Genomic DNA, 19027 nt, shown 5'->3' with positions numbered 1-19027 from the left:
ACGAGTTAATAACCCTCATTCTATGTGCTATAGAATCCTCAGATCTCAGACACCAAGCTGCGGGAGATTCTTGGTCTTTTGTTGTTTATTTTTTGTTTTGGGTTTTTGAGACATGGTTTCTCTATATAACAGAGCCCTGGCTGTCCTGGACTTGCTTTGTAGACCAGGCTGGCATCGAGCTAGCAAAGCTCCACCTGCCTCTGCCTCCCGAGTGCTGGAATTAAAGGTGTGCACCACCACGCGTAGTCTTGTTGTTTATTTTTTTAAACAGATGAAAAGAGAGCATGAAGTTAGGTTGGTAGGTGAGGGGAGTAGGAGGGTTTGGAGAAATAATCAGATTACTTATTATAATAAATATTATTATCATAATAAATTTTCAATCAAAGAAAGACAAAAGAAAATCTAAGTCAATCTTCCTATGGAAAATGGTACTTCTTCATAAAGCACAGTAGCAGTGGTTTGAATATGTTTAGCCCAGGGAGTGGCACTATTTGGAGGTGTGGCCCTGTTGGATTAGGTGTGTCACGGTGGGTACAGACTTTTAAGACTCAAATCCTAGCTACCTGGAAGCCAGTCTTCCACTAGCAGTCTTCAGATGAAGATGTAGAACTCTCAGCGCCATGCCTGTCTGGTCACTGCCACGCTCCTACCTTGATGATAATGGACCTCTAAACCTGTAAGCCAGCCCAAATTAAATGTTGTCCTTGGCCATGTGCCTTTGTCGTGGTGTCTGTTCACAGCAATAAAACCCTAACCAAGACACAGGGTATTCTTCAATGTTAAAAATCAATGATAGAAGTGCTATTTCAAGTAGCTAAAATTTCTTGGAAATTTCAGGAACATGAACAAAAATAATTTTTGCTTATAACCAGTAATGACTATCTCTAGAATCTTTTGGTTTTCTTTTTTTTTTTTTTTTTTTTTTTGGTTCTTTTTTTCGGAGCTGGGGACCGAACCCAGGGCCTTGCGCTTCCTAGGTAAGCGCTCTACCACTGAGCTAAATCCCCAGCCCCATCTTTTGGTTTTCTTAAAAAAAAAAAAAAAAAGAGATAATTTGGAGTTTTATTTCAAAATTTCTTTCAGGAATAAAACTTGTAGTAGAGAGAAATTGGGATATTTGTGGTTTTTATCTTATCTCTCATAATTTGCCATTTCTGCTGGAGAGATCCAAATATAAAAATGCATAAATATTAGGATCAGTGAAACAAAACTGGCTGTGCACCATACATAGGTGTGTGCAGGGACAATAGGAATCAAGAGAAAATGTTTGACATCTCACTCCAGCATGCACTCCTTAATGGCTTTTCTACCAGAAGATAGACAGTCCAATCACTCTTCTTACCTCCATCCCAAATCACACCACTTCTGAAGCCTAAGTCTTACAGGTGGCATGTATGTGCATGCGTACCAGACTTATGGGTAGGACAACCTTCTAACTGATGTGGTTCTTAGATCCTGCCAAGTGCATTCCAGGGTCAAAGTCTCTGGACTTAGTTGCTATTCTGTCTAAAGGTTCTTCCTGTATTCCTACCGAGCTCAATCACTTAAGGTTTCTGTTAAAACAGCATCAAGAGGCTGTTATGACATCATATGAAGTGACCCTGTACCTGCCTACAATCTGTTCCTTTTCATGACATTCATCACCAAGAAACATTGAATATATTTGTTTCCCTTCCTAGAATGTAGTATTTTGAGAGCTCTTATATCATCTTGACACACAGTAGGTATTCAATACATGTTTTCAATGACAGTTAATTATTAATTGTTCAAGTTAAATACAAGGCAAGGACAAATTAACTATAGAAGACATTTCATAGTTAACTGCTAATTGAACAGCGAGAGTCAGTTAACATCCCAGAGGAGTACCCGTCAATACCACTAGACAGCTTTTCCACAGTATATGTAACCAGACCTGACCACAAGACCCATCAGGTCTCAATATGTTCAAATAGTTCCCAGTTCTGTGTTTGAAACTGTGACTAGACTATACATAGCACAGAGTTTGCCATTTAATTTTCTAGTGATTTTATCTGGCTCATTCATTTGTGGGTATGGAGTCTATCCACTTAGCAGGGGAGAGGACTCAACGGACGCTTTGAAAGAAGGCATTGCTGTGACACGAGAAGCTGAACAGGTTTTGAATCTGAATTCAGGCCCACCACTCAGCAGCTGTGAGACAGAGTTAGGGAAACTCACTTTTCACACATATAAAATCAGGATAATCCAAATACTCTTTCCCCTATAACCACTGTAAGCTGCTTCACCATTACTGAAAAGTTAAAACAACTTCAGTACACATAGCATCTAGTTTAGAACATGTGACAGACATTAAAATGGGATTAAGTTTAACTGAATAAGAAAATAAAATTATAGTAACAGAAAGCACAGAAAGTGTATACACTCATACAAGTGGTTACAAAAACATCTTTCCCTCTGTAAGGCAAGAGACAGTGAAATCCTAGAAATCCCTCAGCTGTGGCAATATTACAACATTCTCAAATTTGAGCTTGCTTCAAGAATTATCAAGCCACCCCTCAAAAGGCAGATGCTGGGTACAGGAGCCCTCCAGGAAGTAGGTCTGTGGACAATGCGTTCCTACCAGATCCTCACGGCAAGCTGACAGTAGTGTGATTGGTAAGGGAAGCAATCATACACACGATCCAACTCCTTTGGGGTCAGTTTTGAAAATGTTAAAAACCTGAAATACTTCACTTTTTGTAAATTCATAACCAACTAAAGCCTTTTTTAGAACGTTTTACAATCTGGTTTTAAAAGTCAACATGTATTAGGATTCAACTGATAGAAAATTTTCATGCTATTAACACCCCAGTGACAAATATACTGAAAATTAACTTGAAAATAACTGAGACTACTTTCTAAAACTTAAAAATCCAGACAACAGGGCATACCAGTTTTAAAGGAACAACCACAGAGGTAAATTTTGGTTTCAGTAGAAAGCAGATGACACAGAAATACGTACATGTATGGAGGCATTCTGTCACCGTGGTGGGCTTGATCAGATATCCTTTACAGATGTAGCAGGTGATGTACGGGTTGAAATCTTTCACCAAGTGTTTCCTTTGGGTAGCCATTCGTGGTCAGCTGGCTTTAGCAGTTCAAGCAGAGGGGCACTAAGGGGATAACAAGCTTGTCCCAGGAGCTAACTCGATGTTCTTGTGGGTGTCCTGAGGCATGAGCATCCAGCCTGAGTGCAGGTCACTGAGCATCACTCCTCTGGGCTGTCCTGCTTTTTCATACCTGTTCCCAAAATCACAGAGAGAAGGCGTCAACTGTTTTATACTGTATTTAATATCATGTTCAGGGTTGAAATTTGGTGATCAGGACACAACCTTTACTGTACAATCAACCTGTTAATCTATTATGATTTAATTCAGAGTAATAGATTCATCCAGTTCTGAAGCTTCAGTTATCACAGCAACTCACGGCACCCAAAGCTACTGAGTCCAGCTAATAGCGTTCCTCAGCAGTACTGGGCTTTACTACCCGCTTGCCTTTCTACCAGGCATCTCTGTCACACAAGCGACAGACTCACAACTGAAGTCATTGAGCCCCCACCAGAGTGGCTCTATTTCCACTGTGTACTCTCCACCTAGTCAACAGTCAGATCAACCTCAGAGCATGTCCTCTCCTCAAATGGATGCCCTCCATGCAGGGCAGCTTATGACCTGCTATCAGGTTTATTCTACCCATTACATTTAGTAATTCTCAAAAAAAAAAAATTAAAGTCGGTGCTTCCTCTTTGCAAACAGAAAAGGTATGTAAGTTTTTTAGCCTGTCCTGTGAGATGTAAACCACATTCCTAACTGGTTTCAATTCCAAACTGACTCTAACCTTTCCTTCAGGCACATCAGTCCTCTCCCACCATGGACTCTGCCAGCCCCCATCGTCCATCCAACATGCCTTCCTCTTGATAACTGCATCTTGCTTGTCCCTGAGACTCTCCAAAAATCCCTATCTGTTAATGCTTACCTCTCCCAAGTTACGTCTTTTTTTTTTAAATTTAACATTCATTCATTCATCCATCCATTCATCCTTGGTTTCCAAGGCTGGGTTGCATATAGCCCAGGCTGGCACAGGACTCCTGATTTAGATGGGATGACCTTCAATTTTTGATCCTCCTGCCTCCTTCTTTTAGCGTGCTGGCAATACAGGTGTGACCCACCACTCCCAGTTTGCGCTGTGACAGGGATCAAACTTAGTCACAGTGCACGATAGGCAAGCAATCTACCAACATTTATTCTTTTTCTCTTCTACTAGACAGAAAGTTTTAACAGATACCAGCCAGTTAGTAGAAAGTTTCAAGTAGCTGTTTATTTTGTTGCTTTATTTGTAAGACTAAAATAAGACCTCTAATTACCTAGAAAGATGAGGATTAAATGAGATCGTGCACAGTGAAAAGCTAAAGAAATGCCATTATTTTTCTTACAACTTTACTAATAGTTAGCTTGTTAGGTTTCTTTAAAAGTTTTGCAAATTCCCTACAAGAAAGCTGCCCTTAGAAAACAATGAAGATGCCTATTTCAGTTAAGTTCTTCCTACACTAAGATCGGGAAGGCAGAAACTTTCCCACTATCTTGGCTGTTAGCTCATAGGCGCATATAAAATAACTGGAAAAGTCTAGAAGGCATCATTCCATCAGCACACACCCACTGTGAACGTTCAGGATATAGGCTGAGTGTCTACACCTTAGGGAAATAGTGTTAAGGATGTGACAGAAAGTGTAATTTAATTAATTGCAATGCCGGGGTTCTGGCCTTAGCCCTTCGTGACCTTCAGCAAAGCATTAATATCCCTGCCTGGGTCTCGGCTCCTCTGTCCGCTTTTCCTTACTCCCAAGACTTACTCGAGCGCTTGAGGCAAACCAGTGGGAAACGCAGTCCCGATCCCAAGCCCAGAGCCCTGTCACCCCGACGCGGAAAGGAAGCGAGCGCTTGCGGTGTCGCGCGGCCGGCCGGCGGCAACTTTTCCGCGTCAGCCGGCGCCGGTCCCGGAGGTTCGAGCCCTTCACCGGCTGGCAGGTGCTCGGTTCGGGAGCCGGGGCCACTCACGCGGGGACCGCGGGACCGGACGAGTCTCCGCAGGCCGGCCGCGCCGCCACCTAGCGCAGCCCCGAAGCCCCGCGCGCCCGCCCCGCCCCCGAGCGGCTCCGGCTCCAGCGCCCGGCGCGGCAGGTGTCTGGGGCGCCGCTGCCGCCGGCGCAAACTTGGCGCGCGGCCGGGCCGCCCCCGCGCGGTACCTACCCAGCGGCCGCCGCCGCTCCTCAGCCCGCCGGCGCGCCCGCCTCCGAGCCCGGGAAAGCGAAAGAGAAACAGCGCCCGCCAAGGCCTGTCTGGTTCCCCGCGCCCAGTCCGCCCTCCCCCAGCAGGCGGGAGCGCGCGGGCTCCGCGGGGCCACTCGGCTCTGGCGCGATAGGGCGCGGCGGGCCTCGGGGCCAGGCCGGTGCCGCCTCCAAGGGCAGCTCCACCCACCTCCAACCGCCAGAGCCGCCCGCCTGCCCGCAGGCCACGCCTCTCTCGCCGGCCACGCCCCATCCCACGCCCTTTCCTCGTGGGCCACGCCCCTTCTCGTCGGCCACGCCCCCAGCCCACGCCCGCCGGCTCGTGCTCCTCCTAGGCGCCCTGAGTGCCCTGCCCCCCACCCTTGTTGCTCCTGTGTGACACGTAGCTGTGGCCAAATTTTATCTCTGTTCTTATCCTCGCCATCCCTCTCAGGGTTGTTTTCAGTCTAACAATGACCAGTATGTCTTTCCTGGCCGGTTCAAAAGCAATGGTCAGTGTTGAGAACTGAGTCACCTCACTAAATTTTCTCCTTGGGGCGGTGAGATGGCTCAGCCGGTAAAGGCACTCGAGGCCCCGCCTGAGGACTTAATCAGTCCTCAGTATTCAATGGAAGGACAGAATGGACAGGACGACTCATCCAAGTTGTCCTTTGACCTCCACAGGGAGGTGGCACAAGAGCACCCACAAACATTCACATAAATTAATATAATTTTAAAACTTCGAGGAATTGTTTCATAGGGGGCACTGTTCTCCATACTGGACCCACGGGGCCGTGGTGGACATGAAGACCCGTCTTGCTATGAACCTCATTTAGAAATCACTATTGAACTTACTGCAATACGGTGGGTCTAGCAATCGGAATCACTAACAAATACAGGTAAACTGAAAACTTGTGTAGGGACTGAGGACCATAAGAGGTAAAAATGTATTGCCGTTTGCAAGGTTCGAAACGAACGAAATCCCCCAGTGCTCTTTCTAGTGGACTTTGAGAGTTCTGAGACACCATTCATTGACAGAAAAGGAGGAGTCCTTGCCATGTGTCCTGTACTCCTCTCTTACTACTCTCCCCAAACTCTTAAAACTCCTACTAAGCATAACTTAGACTCAGTGCTTCACTTCTTAGGATTCCTAGGATCCTAGGCAAATCAAGGTAGCCATCACTTACTGACCAAATATCAAAGGAGAACTCTCCAAAGGGCAGGCAAGCTGCAAAGCAACCTTCACTCTTGCACACCACAAAGAAAATAAGTTCCAGCATCTCTTTTGTAAGAGCCAGAGCAAAGGTGGCTGAAGAATTTCTGGAGAATGCTGAGCATTTGCTTTATCTCCTCCAGACAGGCAGAACCTCTGGCTAGTGGCAGATTGTGGAGGTGACTTCAAGAACAAAACAACAATCCAGGCACGCAGGTGTCCAGAGATATGTCTCAAATTTGAAATGCAAGGAGTACAACAGGAAGCTTTAAAAACTATCCATTTAAAAAAAAAATAACCGAACAGGTAAATTAGATGCAGGTAAAACAAACTCATTTGAATATCGCCGCAGGGAGAATACATCTTCTGATAGAACTTGAGGTGATTATAATCTTCTAAGGACCTGCTTTGAAACTATGATTCCAGGACGGGATGACTTCTCCAGGACACAGCAATTACAGGAAGCAAAAGAAAACAAGTCAGGTCACGTGACCATGGGCTTCATGTCTTTCATACTAAACACACCCAAATGTGGAAAGCCAACCTATTCACAGTGTATTTAAAATATGCAATGGAGCTGCACACTAAATTCTACTAAAATACGAAATGGAAGGTCCTGCTGTATGCACGGGAGCACATACCAAGTGGCCTAATATTGTTCTAGTTTGTATCTGAAATTGTTTTAAGTGTCTTTTCCAGGAGTAACAGTCTGAGAACTCTAAGGGGAGTCAACTTATGGTGACTAATAAGTGAGTTGTCCAGTATTTTCAGAAATGATCTTGATCTTGGACTCAAGAAGGACAGACATCAGCAAAGGAAAGGGGGAATGCTAATACTTAAATTGTAGACAGTCCCCGGGCTGTGGATGTGGAAATGGAGATGCTGGAGCATGATGGTGGGGCTGAGAGATGGGATTGGGTCTCATCCTTTGTGAGGACACCAGTGTTTTGTATCCCTGCACACATTTTTAGTCAAACAGTATCTTAGTCGTTTTTTATTGCTGTGAAGAGAAACCAGGACAATGGTGACTCTTCTAGAAGGAAAAGCATTTAACTGGGCGGGGGTGGGGGGCTTGCTAACAGCCTCAGGGACTAGCTCATCACCCTCATGGGAGGGGTCATGGTGGTGGCAGGCAGGCAGGTGTGAAGTGGCAGGCTGGAGGAGTAGCTAAGAGCTACAGGGTTTCCTGATCTCAGGCCTAGAAGGAGACTGGGCTTGGCATGTGCTTTTGAAGCCTGAAAGCCCACCCGTGATGGGCTTGCTAACTAAGCATTCAAATGTGATTTCTCCTCCCCGCTTCTTTTAACAACCACCTAGATTCTCTTACTCACTCCAAAAAAAATATTTAAAAAAAAAAAAAGGCAACTGGTTGGCTTGCCTAGCAGGTGCAAAGCTATAGGTCCAGTTCCCAGTGCTTGGAGAAAATAAAACAATAAAACCCACAGAAAAGTAACTTAAAATGTAAATGTTAATCTGATTAAAAAATAATAACAAAAGCAACGGCAAGATCAATGCCAGGAAAGGCCAGCGTTCCTGGTGAATGTGTATTCTAAGAATACAGCACTGAAGCATGAATTTCTGACTTTGTTTTATAGACACAAGACCACTGTCTCAGTCAGGGTTTCTATTCCTGCACAAATCATGACCAAGAAGCAAGTTGGGGAGGAAAGGGTTTATTCAGCCTACACTTCCACATTTCTGTTCATCACCAAAGAAAGTCAGAACTGGAACTCAAGCAGGTTAGGAAACAGGAGCTGATACAGAGGCCATGGAGGGCTTGCTTCCCCTGGCTTGCTCAGCTTGCCCTCTTATAGAACCCAAGACCATCAGCCCAGGGATGGCACCACCCCAATGGGCCCTCACTTCTAGATCACTAGTTGAGAAAATGCCTTAAAGCCGGATCTCATGGAGGCATTTCCTCAAGGGAAGCTCCTTTCTCTGCGATAACTCCAGCTTACCAGCCAGTACAACCACCAACCCCCCAAAAAGTGGAAACCCAAAAGTCACAGCTGATTTGGGTAGAGTCAAGGCCAAGGCCAAAGCATCCGTTTTATTTACACCTTTTAGGAATCCTCAAGTCCATGAAGTTATGGGATATACAGTAAATAGAATTACTTCAGAGCTGCCCAAAAACAGAATGGAGAAGGGGAAAAGGAGGAGGAGCACTAGTAACAGCAGCTATTGCCTCAACTCACTAATTAATGAGTTACTAGTTAATTAAGTTATTACAATTGATTTTAATTGTATAACTTACATGAAAAAATAGGGTGATATAGTCCCTTGAGAATTAAACAATGGCCTTTTCATTATCGTAAGTTATTTTATGTACCTCAATATTGTCTTTTATAAGAGCATCTTTAATATATGAACTGTCTTCTGTAATGTAAACGTCTTCCTATATAGATTAGAAAATTATTAAAATTTAATGTAAACATTCTATTGGGCCCAAGTACCTTTATGGAACGATCATAAACATTATAGCTCAAAGACAACGCCTGCCCAAAATTGGTGATGGAGGAGTGGCAGGGGTGGGGAAGATGGGGACAGAGAACTGTAACCTTGACTGTGTGTCTCTCTGTGACCATTTCCACAACCCAGTTACTGTCAGGGAGTTTTCCAGCATCTCCCGAATCCCTCTGCTTGCTCAGGTCACTAACATCTCTTCCCTGCATAATCAGCAGACCATGAATTAGTCCTGCTTACAGAGCTGTCACCCTGTCCCCACCCTGCAGAGACACGGGACTCCTAGCTACAGTATGCCACACCTTGCCCCCTTGTTTTCAAGAGCCCTTTCTTCTTCTTCTTCTTCTTCTTCTTCTTCTTCTTCTTCTTCTTCTTCTTCTTCTTCTTCTTCTTCTTCTTCTTCTTCTTCTTCTTTTTTCTTTTTTGTCTGAGCTGAGGACCAAACCCAGGGCCTTGCGCTTGCTAGGCAAGCACTCTACCACTGAGCTAAATCCCCAACCCCGAACCCTTTGTTCTTAAGAGAATGATAAAATAGTTGATATAAGGCTATCTCAGACCTCTGTCACTTCCACAGTCCCTCATGACTTCTATGATCCAAGCTTTAATGGATCTCCTTGTCCTCTGGTTAGCTAAATGGTCGGTCTTCTTACAATTTGGCACCCTAATCTAACCCTCTCCATCTTGCCTACTTCTGTTAAAGCTGAACAGTCCTTATGTACTTTCTAGGTATCTACTGATTTCAAATGGCACCTTCTAGACACCTCAACAGCTCCGAGCCTTCTCTATAGACACAGACCACACATATACATGACAACATATATGACTTTGTATGTGTCTGTGTGCAAGGTGTTTCCACCTGTGTGGGTGCAAGGTATGTGCATGCATGTGGAAGCCTAAGGCGGATGTCAGGTATGTTCCTTGATCACTTCCCACCATATCCATTGTGGCACGTCTCTAACGGAACCTCGAGCTTCCGATACAGGCAGCTCCAGGATCTGTTTGGGTCTCCCGAGTATTGGAATTACAGGTAGGCTGACATAGCTACCAGAACTTATGTGGATACAGGATCCAAACTCTGGTCCTCACATTGCTTGGCAAGCACTTCACCTGCTGAGCCATCTTCTCACCCCCGAGCACCATAGTCGGTCACACGGATCTTACTCTATCAAGTCACCTATCCCCCTGTCCAGTTTATTTAGTAGTCTGAACTAGAATGTGAGCCCACGGTATTTGCCCTGACTGTGCATCCCCAGTGTAGCAAACACTCAAAGAAATGCTTATAAAACAAAGAAACCAACAAACAAAAACAACCCAAATAGTCACATCTGAGGACCATCTTCTCTTTCATTTTTCCTTTTATTTTTTTTTTCTAGAGTGAATCTTTACAGAGTGTGATAGAGGTTTAATCCCTGCCTTCCAGGACTGTTAATTAAAATCACACCAGGGGGTGGAGACAGCCACAGGAAAGAGTTACGTACAGATACATCAAGTTCCTCAACGGTGTTAAACAGAACATGAGCAAAAGGTAAGAACTGCAGGTAAAAGCAGCAGCGTACACGGGGGTCCTGAGGTCAGTCCCACGTGCCCACCCTGTCTGTCAGAAAGGCCGCAAGGCACTACCCCAAAGTCTGTGGTTCCGAGGGACAAACGGAAAGGCAGAGAGGAGAACCTAGTAGGGGAATGCCAGAGACAGGAACAAAACTAACACTGTGGAACAGTAAGCAGGCTTTCTTTGCGGTTGTGAGCGTTTGTGTGTGGATATGAGTGTGTGGACACGACGGTATCTCATGTCTCCGTCCTCCCCTTATCTTCTGAGACGCTCATGGAACCCAGGTCACACCAGTTGGCTGCACAGTGAGCTCTGGGGATCCACCTGTCTCTGTCCTCACTGCCCTAACAAAACTCAGCTGTCACACGGGGGCTGGTGACCCAAACTCAAGTCCTCATGCTCTCCAGGCAGATACTTAACTGCTGAGCCATCCCCCTAGCCCAGCATTTTAAAGCTCTTTAACTGTACCACGCTAATATGAAAAGTCAACATTTCCCCCTTCTTTGGAAAGTAGAGGTGGGTGTGAACAACAAGCCTAGCTTTCTTTACTGTGGTGTTCAGGGTTGGATGGAGCACGTTGCAGTAATTCTTGAAGACAGAAGAACAGGGGCTGGAGAGAGAGAGCTCAGAGGCTGAGAGCTCTAACCCGGAGGACCTGTGCCCCATTCCCAGTTTGAATTCTAGCTAGTGGATCACAGCTCTCTGTAATTTTAGTTCTAGGGAATTCTATACCCTCTTCTAGCCTCCATGAACACTACAGTCATGTGATACACACACACACACACACACACACACACACACACACACACTACAATTGAAGTACTATCAAACTATAAGGAAAACTGAATTTCTGCCAACCATCAGGACTGTGGCATTTCAAATCTGCAGGAGGTTAGACTGAAGTCCTGGGGTGCTGAATGGACAGGAAATTGCAATGTAGAAATAAAAAGAATTGCCTACATCTCCCGGCAGAGTATTTATTCTAAGTGAGGAGACCCTGTGAAACTCCAGCAGCATCAACAACCAAACACCAGAAAGATAAATTCCAGGAAGTTTTTTTCTTTTATCGATTGCTGTGAATTAGAATTAAACAGCAGATCTAGTACCAAGAGTCCAGTTTTCTTTTCATTTACCTTTTTTTTAAAACATTTAAGTTTATTCAGTGCACACACCAGCCCATGTGAGTACATGTGCTGTGTGTGATGCGTCTTCACAGACCTCTACAGTAAGTGACCTCCACAGTGAGGAGGTCAGAGAACAAATTTTAGAAGTCAGTTCTCTTCTTTTATCATAGGTTCCGGGATCAAACTCAGGCCATTGAGGAGCCATCATCTTGCAGGCTCAAGAACCCGTTTCCTTCCTATGAAAATGGAGATTGCTTCTTCCTTTGGTGAAGGGGGAGCGTTTGGGATCTAACGCAGGGGGTCTTATGCTAGGCAAGTGTGCTGTCATTGAGCTACACCCCCAGCTGAAGTCTGAGGCTGCATCATCGTCCTCACCATCGTGTACAGCATGGTTCTCTTTATATATTGTTATCACAGCTAATCTAATGGAGACGCTCCACGAGAGGAGGTAACGGTCAGGAGGTACTCCTTCCTCCAGCTCTGCAGCACACTCAAGCTTTAAAACTAAGACGGAGAATCTTAGAGATTCCACCAGGAAAACGGTGTCTATAAAAGTTTTAATAACTAGGTCAACATTGAGAATTTCCTTACTTCCCTCTACCGAGGGAGTAGCAGAAGTGGTTTGTTTTCCCCCAATAAAATACAGATTCTCCATATGGGGAGTTAATGAGCCTTCAGTTGAGCTATCTATCCCACATCTGTCAGGATTAGCAGACTCCTAAGTCCAAAGGAAGGAAGGCTTAAGGAGGAGACAAGGCTTCAGGGAGGAGTCCAGAGTCAGCAGTGGTCTGTCAGGTTAGCAGTGTTGACAGGCCAGGCTGCCAAGTAGCCAAGAGGAGGAAGAGGTGTACATTGGAAGGGGGAGGAGGGGGAGGAGGGGGAAGAGGGGAAGGAGAGGAGGGAGAGGAGGGGAAGGAGGAAGAGAAAGAGGAGGAAGAAGAAGAGTGGAAGTTCTTCTCCCTCCTCTCACAATCCCATCTTGGACCTTGAAGCTCAGATGGAGAGGAGGGGGGGGGAAGGAGGAGGAAAAAAACACTCTTAGAAAACAGAAAGGTAAAAATAATTGGTTGTTTTCAGATATTCAAGGACTTAATGACTGTCTTAGACATTTCTTTTTTCCTGTCTAGGTTTAAGAATGCCAGAGACGGGTCTAATTTAAAGCAGAGAGACATGGATTTCATAGTCATGAACCTTTGGAATCACGGTAACTTCCTCTTCCAATCTGTCTTGAATAGTTGGGTAGAATTATCTTATCCACCTAGAGACAGTCTCTCCTGATACGAAATCTATAATGCCTTCTTGACAAGAAGGCTAGTGAAGAGTTACCAGGGTCAAAGCATCTTAAGAAAGGCAGCACACAGGAATATAAGTTGGCCACATGGGCAGTCAGTGACCAGAGCATACACACCACAAGGGCAGGGCTGGATATATCTAGAAATGGACACACACACACACACACACACACACACACACACACACACACACTGATCCCTACAGTGGAGCCTAACATGCCACAGATTCTTATTAAGTGTTTGCTGAGTGGCTCCATGAGCAAACAAGGAAAGGAATGGGCGTCCACCTTCGCAGACAAGACTGCAGATCACGATACAGTTGGCTCCTGGGTTTATGTTCCAGGCCAAATAAGCAGCCATGCCTCAATTTTCTCGTCAGTTAAATGGCCCTGAGACGAACTGCACATCACATAGGAGCCTTGTGAATTATGTGGGGGTTCATACCACCATTCCACTGACTACATTCAACAGACAAACATGCTTTGGATTAACTTAAAATTCCCACGTCTGTGCTGCTCCTTGCTATGGAGATACAACAATAGTGGAACATTTATTCAATTAAAGTCCCTCGCACAGACAGATGCTTAGAAACAAATTTCTTCATGGACTTTGCTTCCACTTAGTACACACAGGGAGGGAAAGCAAGCTGACGAGCTCACCTGCAAGATGACTGCTTTCCACCCTCCCGGAATTTAAAACTAAGATTGCTATGTATGAGGCAATGGGTGATATAAGTCTTGGCTTAAATAGGTTATCACAAGGTGAAGTTAAGAAATGGATATACACGTATGTCTAGATTCAAGACTCTACTACACCCTGACTTTGAAGAAAGTGACAACACACTTCAATCAGAAACTTTCCGCCCTATTTGTGATGGCTCTTGACCTCTCATCTCTCGTTTCAAAATACCCAGAAGCCCTAGTGATGTTTAAAGGACCTGTTCCTCCATTTTGTCTGAGGTTCTGGGGTGCTGACCTAAAGGAGAACAGTAAGCCATCTCCTCAAGCTGGTAAGCCTTTTGTGGTAGCTGTAGCCTCGGGCTGGCTGGCCGTAGCAGCCAGATCCTGGCTGAGGAGAGACCCTGGAGGCAGAGGTGGAGAGAGCCCACAATCTCTTCACCTTTGAAAAACAGCAGCTGCAACCAGGTAGGGCACCTTTGAAAACGAGCGCACTGCAGCTGCCGGTCTGGATCTGCCTCAGTTAGCTGGCGGGAAGGAGGTCTGCGAGACTCTCAACGGGACTTCAGCTGCAGGCAGATAGAGCACTCCTGGCACCTAGCTTTTGAGGATGACTGCAATGTGCAATTTCAAGGGACGTAGCACAGAATCATCAAGACGAAGGCCCATTTATTGCCTCTCCCATTGGTGAGTTATGAGAAGCTTGGTTATTGGATCATTTTAATACTCCCAGTTTTCATTTACTAAATGCTCCCAAATTCAAAGAAGTAAATGTGCACACCCCTTATCCTGTGCTATTAGGAGCTGTGCTCCTGACTGGCATTTATAGTGATGTCTCTTCTTCATATGTTGGGCTTCCCCAGGTTGCCAGGACTTGGTAACTATAAGTTGGCGGGCCATCATGTCCCTGAGAGTATCTCCTTAATTCTTTGATCCTCTTCACAGAGGAAGCCTTAAGTTCTAAGTGAAGCAATTCATTTCTACTGCTAGAAGGAAACACTTCCTGCCACTGGAAGCAGGATTTAGAAGCATAGACACGAGGCCCTTAAATGTTGATATTTACAAACATGAAGCCTTTATGTCAATTTAGACGGCTCCCACTCGGCAACCCACTAGTCATTAACAAGTCAAGCAAGCAGTACTTGTAATACACACTCTTGACATGTATATAAACATGTCACTTTTTCCTCTTGGTTTATAAACCTTATATAAAGTTATTAACACACATAACATTATAACTTTAATATACCATATCATGTGTTAAATATTCCATATTAAATATTACACAGATTTATCTCGAATGTCAGTTGTGGGGAACTGTCTGCTCTCCAAAGCAATTTCAAAACCTCCGAGTCTGAACTTTCGGTAGAAATAAGTTCTTTTTTTTTTCTTTTTTCTTTTTTTCGGAGCTGGGGACCAAACCCAGGGCTTTGCGGTTGCTAGGCAAGTGCTCTACCACTGAGCTAAATCCCCAACCCCTAGAAATAAGTTCTTTAAAGATGTAACAAGTTACAATGGGCTGACTGGCCAGAAGGCTAACGGGCCACAGTTCCGTGTGGCCTCCATCTGGAGAAGACAAAGGAGGACATGGTTTCAGAGGTCTTCTTACTTAACTGAAGACACGAAGTGCTTCCGAGTCTCTGTTCATATCAGATTTTATGTAAAATCACCTTATCTTGTAGTCAATTCCAGACACCCTCTTGGATTAGCTTATATCAATCAAATACTTTTTTTTTCTTTTTTTGGCCCGGAACTAATTCACATTGCTGATAGCCAAATAGTTATGCAGGTGCTTCATACATATTTACACACGTGTAGTGTAAAGACAATACCTTAAAAAACAGACTACATGCTCTAGCATCACACATGTTTTTCTATTCTCTGTTTTTGAGGCAAGGTTTTACTATGTTGCCCATGTTGAGAACAAGCTCACTACACAGCCTAGGCTGGCCTGAAACTAGCAATCATCCTGCCTTAGGCGCCCAAGTACCAATATTATAGCTACCCACCATCAACAATCACATTTTCTTTAAAGATTTATTTACTGTATGTATGTGAGTACACATTGTAGCTGTCTTCAGACACACCAGAAGAGGGCATCGGATCCCAATGCAGATGGCTGTGAGTCACCATGTGGTTGCTGGGAATTGAACTCAGGACCTCTGGAAGAGCAGTCAGTGCTCTTAGCCGCTGAGCCATCTCTCCAGCCCCACTGATCACATTTTTAACTGGCTCATATGTTCACCTTACACAGCACAGAAATAACAAGATGCACAGCTTTACTGATACCAGAAAATGACTGGCATATTTGAAAGGCTTTAAAAGAAGCTTCTAGAATGTATGAGTCTTGCCTTTGGGGAACACTTAAGTTCTAAGTAAGGAAATTCCTTATGCCATACATGAAATCTAGTATTCAAAATAATTTACTATTTCATGTTTATCTGATTTTATTTTATTATGTATGTGGGTGCTTTGCCTACATGTATGTCTGTGTACCATATGTGCGCCTGGTGCCTATGGAGACCAGAAGAGAGCATTGGAGTCCCTGGAAGAGAAGTTACCGACAGTTGTAAGCTGCCCTTGTGTGTGAGGGGAATCAAAATTGGGTCCTTTGGAAGAGCAGTCAGTGCTCTTAACCACTGAGCCATCTCTCCAGCCCCCTCTAACTTTTTAACTTGACAGTTTAAAGGTAGATCTACCTTTTAAAGAAAGTTCTACCACTTTCTGTTTTTATGATCATTGGGGGGGAATTCTAAGTATATTTCTTTGTGCATATTTGTATTGCTTACGTGCCCACGTGCAGGTGTGGGCATGTGTTTAGAGGGCAGAGGTCAACACCGAGTATCTTCTTCTTTGATCACTCTCTACCTTATCTTTGGAGACAGCCTCTCTCACAGAGCCTGGTGCTTGCTTATCTATTGACTAGACTGGCTGGTCAGGAACTCAAGAGACCAGCCTGTCTCTATTTCGCCATCATCAACGGCACCAGGATTTCTAGCACTGTCTGGGGATCTGCCCTCAGGTCCCTGCGCTTTCGAGGCAGGCATTTTACTTTCCACGCTCTCTCCCAGCACCATCAGCTGCATTTCTCTGTCTCGTATAGTGGGCAGTGTTGCTGCCAAAGCAGTTGGTTTTCTCTGTTCTGAAGGGGATGGGAGATTCAGTCTTCGAGTGTTGACTCCTCCATGTAAACCAGAAAAGCGATCCAAGCCAATAGATGCAAAACCACAAGGCGCAAACATGGGACACAAGGCCACGTGACTTCTCCAGAAGAAAACAGCTCCTCAACTACTAAACGCAAGCCTGTACTGAATAAGTAGAGTGCGGGGTAAAAAATTCTCGGTTTACTGTAGAAACGCTCAGTGAGGTGAAAAAGAACAGGGACAAAGGGGTGGGATGAATTGATGGCAGGATACACAAGAAAGTCACAAAAGGAGAGAGGACAAATGCAGAGGGAATGGAGACTGTGAAACAAATAGGAAATGCTGCAAATAAAAACTCAACGAATCAAATTAAAAATGGCGGCAAACATCCCCAATCGACCAAATGGAAGAACATCAGCGATGACTACGCTACATTTCAGCATTAATAAGGTCAATAATCAACGGGCATGGACCACACTGCATAAGAACCCTGGAATATAACCAGAAGAGCAGACTTTAAAATGTACAGCATAGAGCCACAACAAACCCTGAAGACTTGGAAAATCTCTTTGACAAGAGTACAGCTGAAAATTTCTAAAATCTAAAGAAAGAAATGAATGCCCAGGCAGAAGAGGCACTTAGAACCCCAAAGAGAGATGATCAAACACAGCCCTGTCACGACACATTATATTCAAGGTGCCCAGAGTGCACGTCAGCCAGGTGTGGTGGCCCATGCCTTTAATCCCAGCACCCAGGAAAGACAAAGGCAGGCTAATCTCTGTGAGTTCAAGGTCGTCTTGGTCAAACAGTAAGCTCCAGGCTAGCCATGCTTCACAGCGAGACCCTGTCTCAAGCACAAATCAACCACCACCACCACCACAACCACCACCACCACCACCACCACCACCACCACCACCACCACCACCACCACCAAAACAGAAAACCCAACTCATTTATAAAAGCAAACACATCAGAGTGACAGCCCACCTTACGGGAGAGAATCCCTAAAGACCAGAAGTAAATGGAGCAACACACTTTAAGTTATGAAAATAAATACCTGAAAAATACTCTACTGTATCCAGCAAGGCTTTCTTTTAAAGTCGATGAATAATATTCCAAGATAAAACATAAACTAAGGCAGTGCATGATCACGAAGACACTTAAAGGAATACTACAACCAAAGAAGAAAGCACAGGAAATGATTCATTTTCAAGAGAAATAGATAAGTGGGGTCCCCTACAGGGAATCTATCATGCCCGATACAGAAGGCAGAAAAATCCCTGATATTAATGTAGGATAAGGAAATAACAGTAACCAACCATCACCACCACTACCAAGAAGAATAAACTCTCAAGAATTAGTAAACATATTCCAATAACAAATTTAATCACCAATATCCTCATATAGCTAACGAAGAAGGGCAGACGGGCTGATTGTATTTAAATAGCTAGAGCTGGTCCTGGTGGTGCACATCTTTAATCTCAGCACCAGGAAGGCAGAGGCAGGAGATCCCTGTGATTTCTAGGCCTGTCTATATAAGAGTTCCAGGACAGCCAGAGGATGCACAATAGAAAGAGTGTGCAAAAAAAAAGCCAAAAAGCTAGATACACTCGGCAGCAGTTGTCAAGTCTTTAGGTAGAGGCAGGGGGACCTCTATGAGTCCTAGGCCAGCCTGGTCTACAGACTTAGTTCTAGGAAAGCCAGGGCTACACAAAGAAATCCTGCCTCACAAAACCAAAATCAGTCAGTCAATCAAATGAAAACTAGATGCAGCTTTCTACTCTGTCTCTAAGAAACAGATCTAACCAGTGAAGACATCCATGCACTGAGTCTAAGGATGAAGTCACTCTATTAGGTGAATGGAAGGCCCACCCCCAAAAGCTAACATGGTGTGGCTATTCTGATACTTGATGAAGTAGACTTTAGACAAAAATTAGGCAGAAGATATAAATATCTTCACTACACATTAATAAATAAAAAAATCAGGAAGGAGATGGTAACAATTTTATTTGCACCAAACCTTGTAGTTCACAATTTTATAAAACAAACATTAATATACAAAAAAAGATGAATTAGGCCCTGATACTAAAACAGGGAGTGATTTTCAAAAACTTACTACCATGTTTAGTTATCAAAGCTAAAAATTAACAAAGAAACATCAGAGTCAAACTGTGCATTGGATCAAATGCACTTACTAGGTAGCTACAGAATATCCCTTCTACCCATTGAATAAGGAATACGCCTCCTTTCCAGCAGGCCACAGAACCTTTCCTGATATAAACCATACT

The 19027-nt window shown here is 44.3% G+C and overlaps 1 protein-coding gene across 8 annotated transcripts in view; it reads right to left on the bottom strand.

Moving 5' to 3' along the window:
• Positions 1–19027, bottom strand: part of Pcgf5 (polycomb group ring finger 5) — a 117325-nt gene that overhangs the window by 46596 nt on the left and 51702 nt on the right. For 4 of the 8 annotated variants that reach the window (XR_015639976.1, NM_001440244.1, XM_087589440.1 and 1 more), the window contains 2 exon segments: positions 5262–5423; positions 2981–3258 (listed from right to left, as the gene is read on the bottom strand). Coding sequence is in view for 7 of the 8 variants with exons in the window: in NM_001440244.1 (NP_001427173.1) it covers positions 2981–3092 (112 nt within the window). In the remaining variant the exon portion in view is untranslated. 8 annotated transcript variants of the gene reach the window in all.

This window comes from Rattus norvegicus, chromosome 1 (genome assembly GCF_021556685.1).
Source record: "Rattus norvegicus strain SHRSP/BbbUtx chromosome 1, alternate assembly SHRSP_T2T, whole genome shotgun sequence".
In the NCBI taxonomy this organism is placed as follows: Eukaryota; Metazoa; Chordata; class Mammalia; order Rodentia; family Muridae; genus Rattus; species Rattus norvegicus.
Note: the sequence above shows the minus strand (reverse complement) of the source record. Positions and strands in the feature narration are given on the sequence as shown.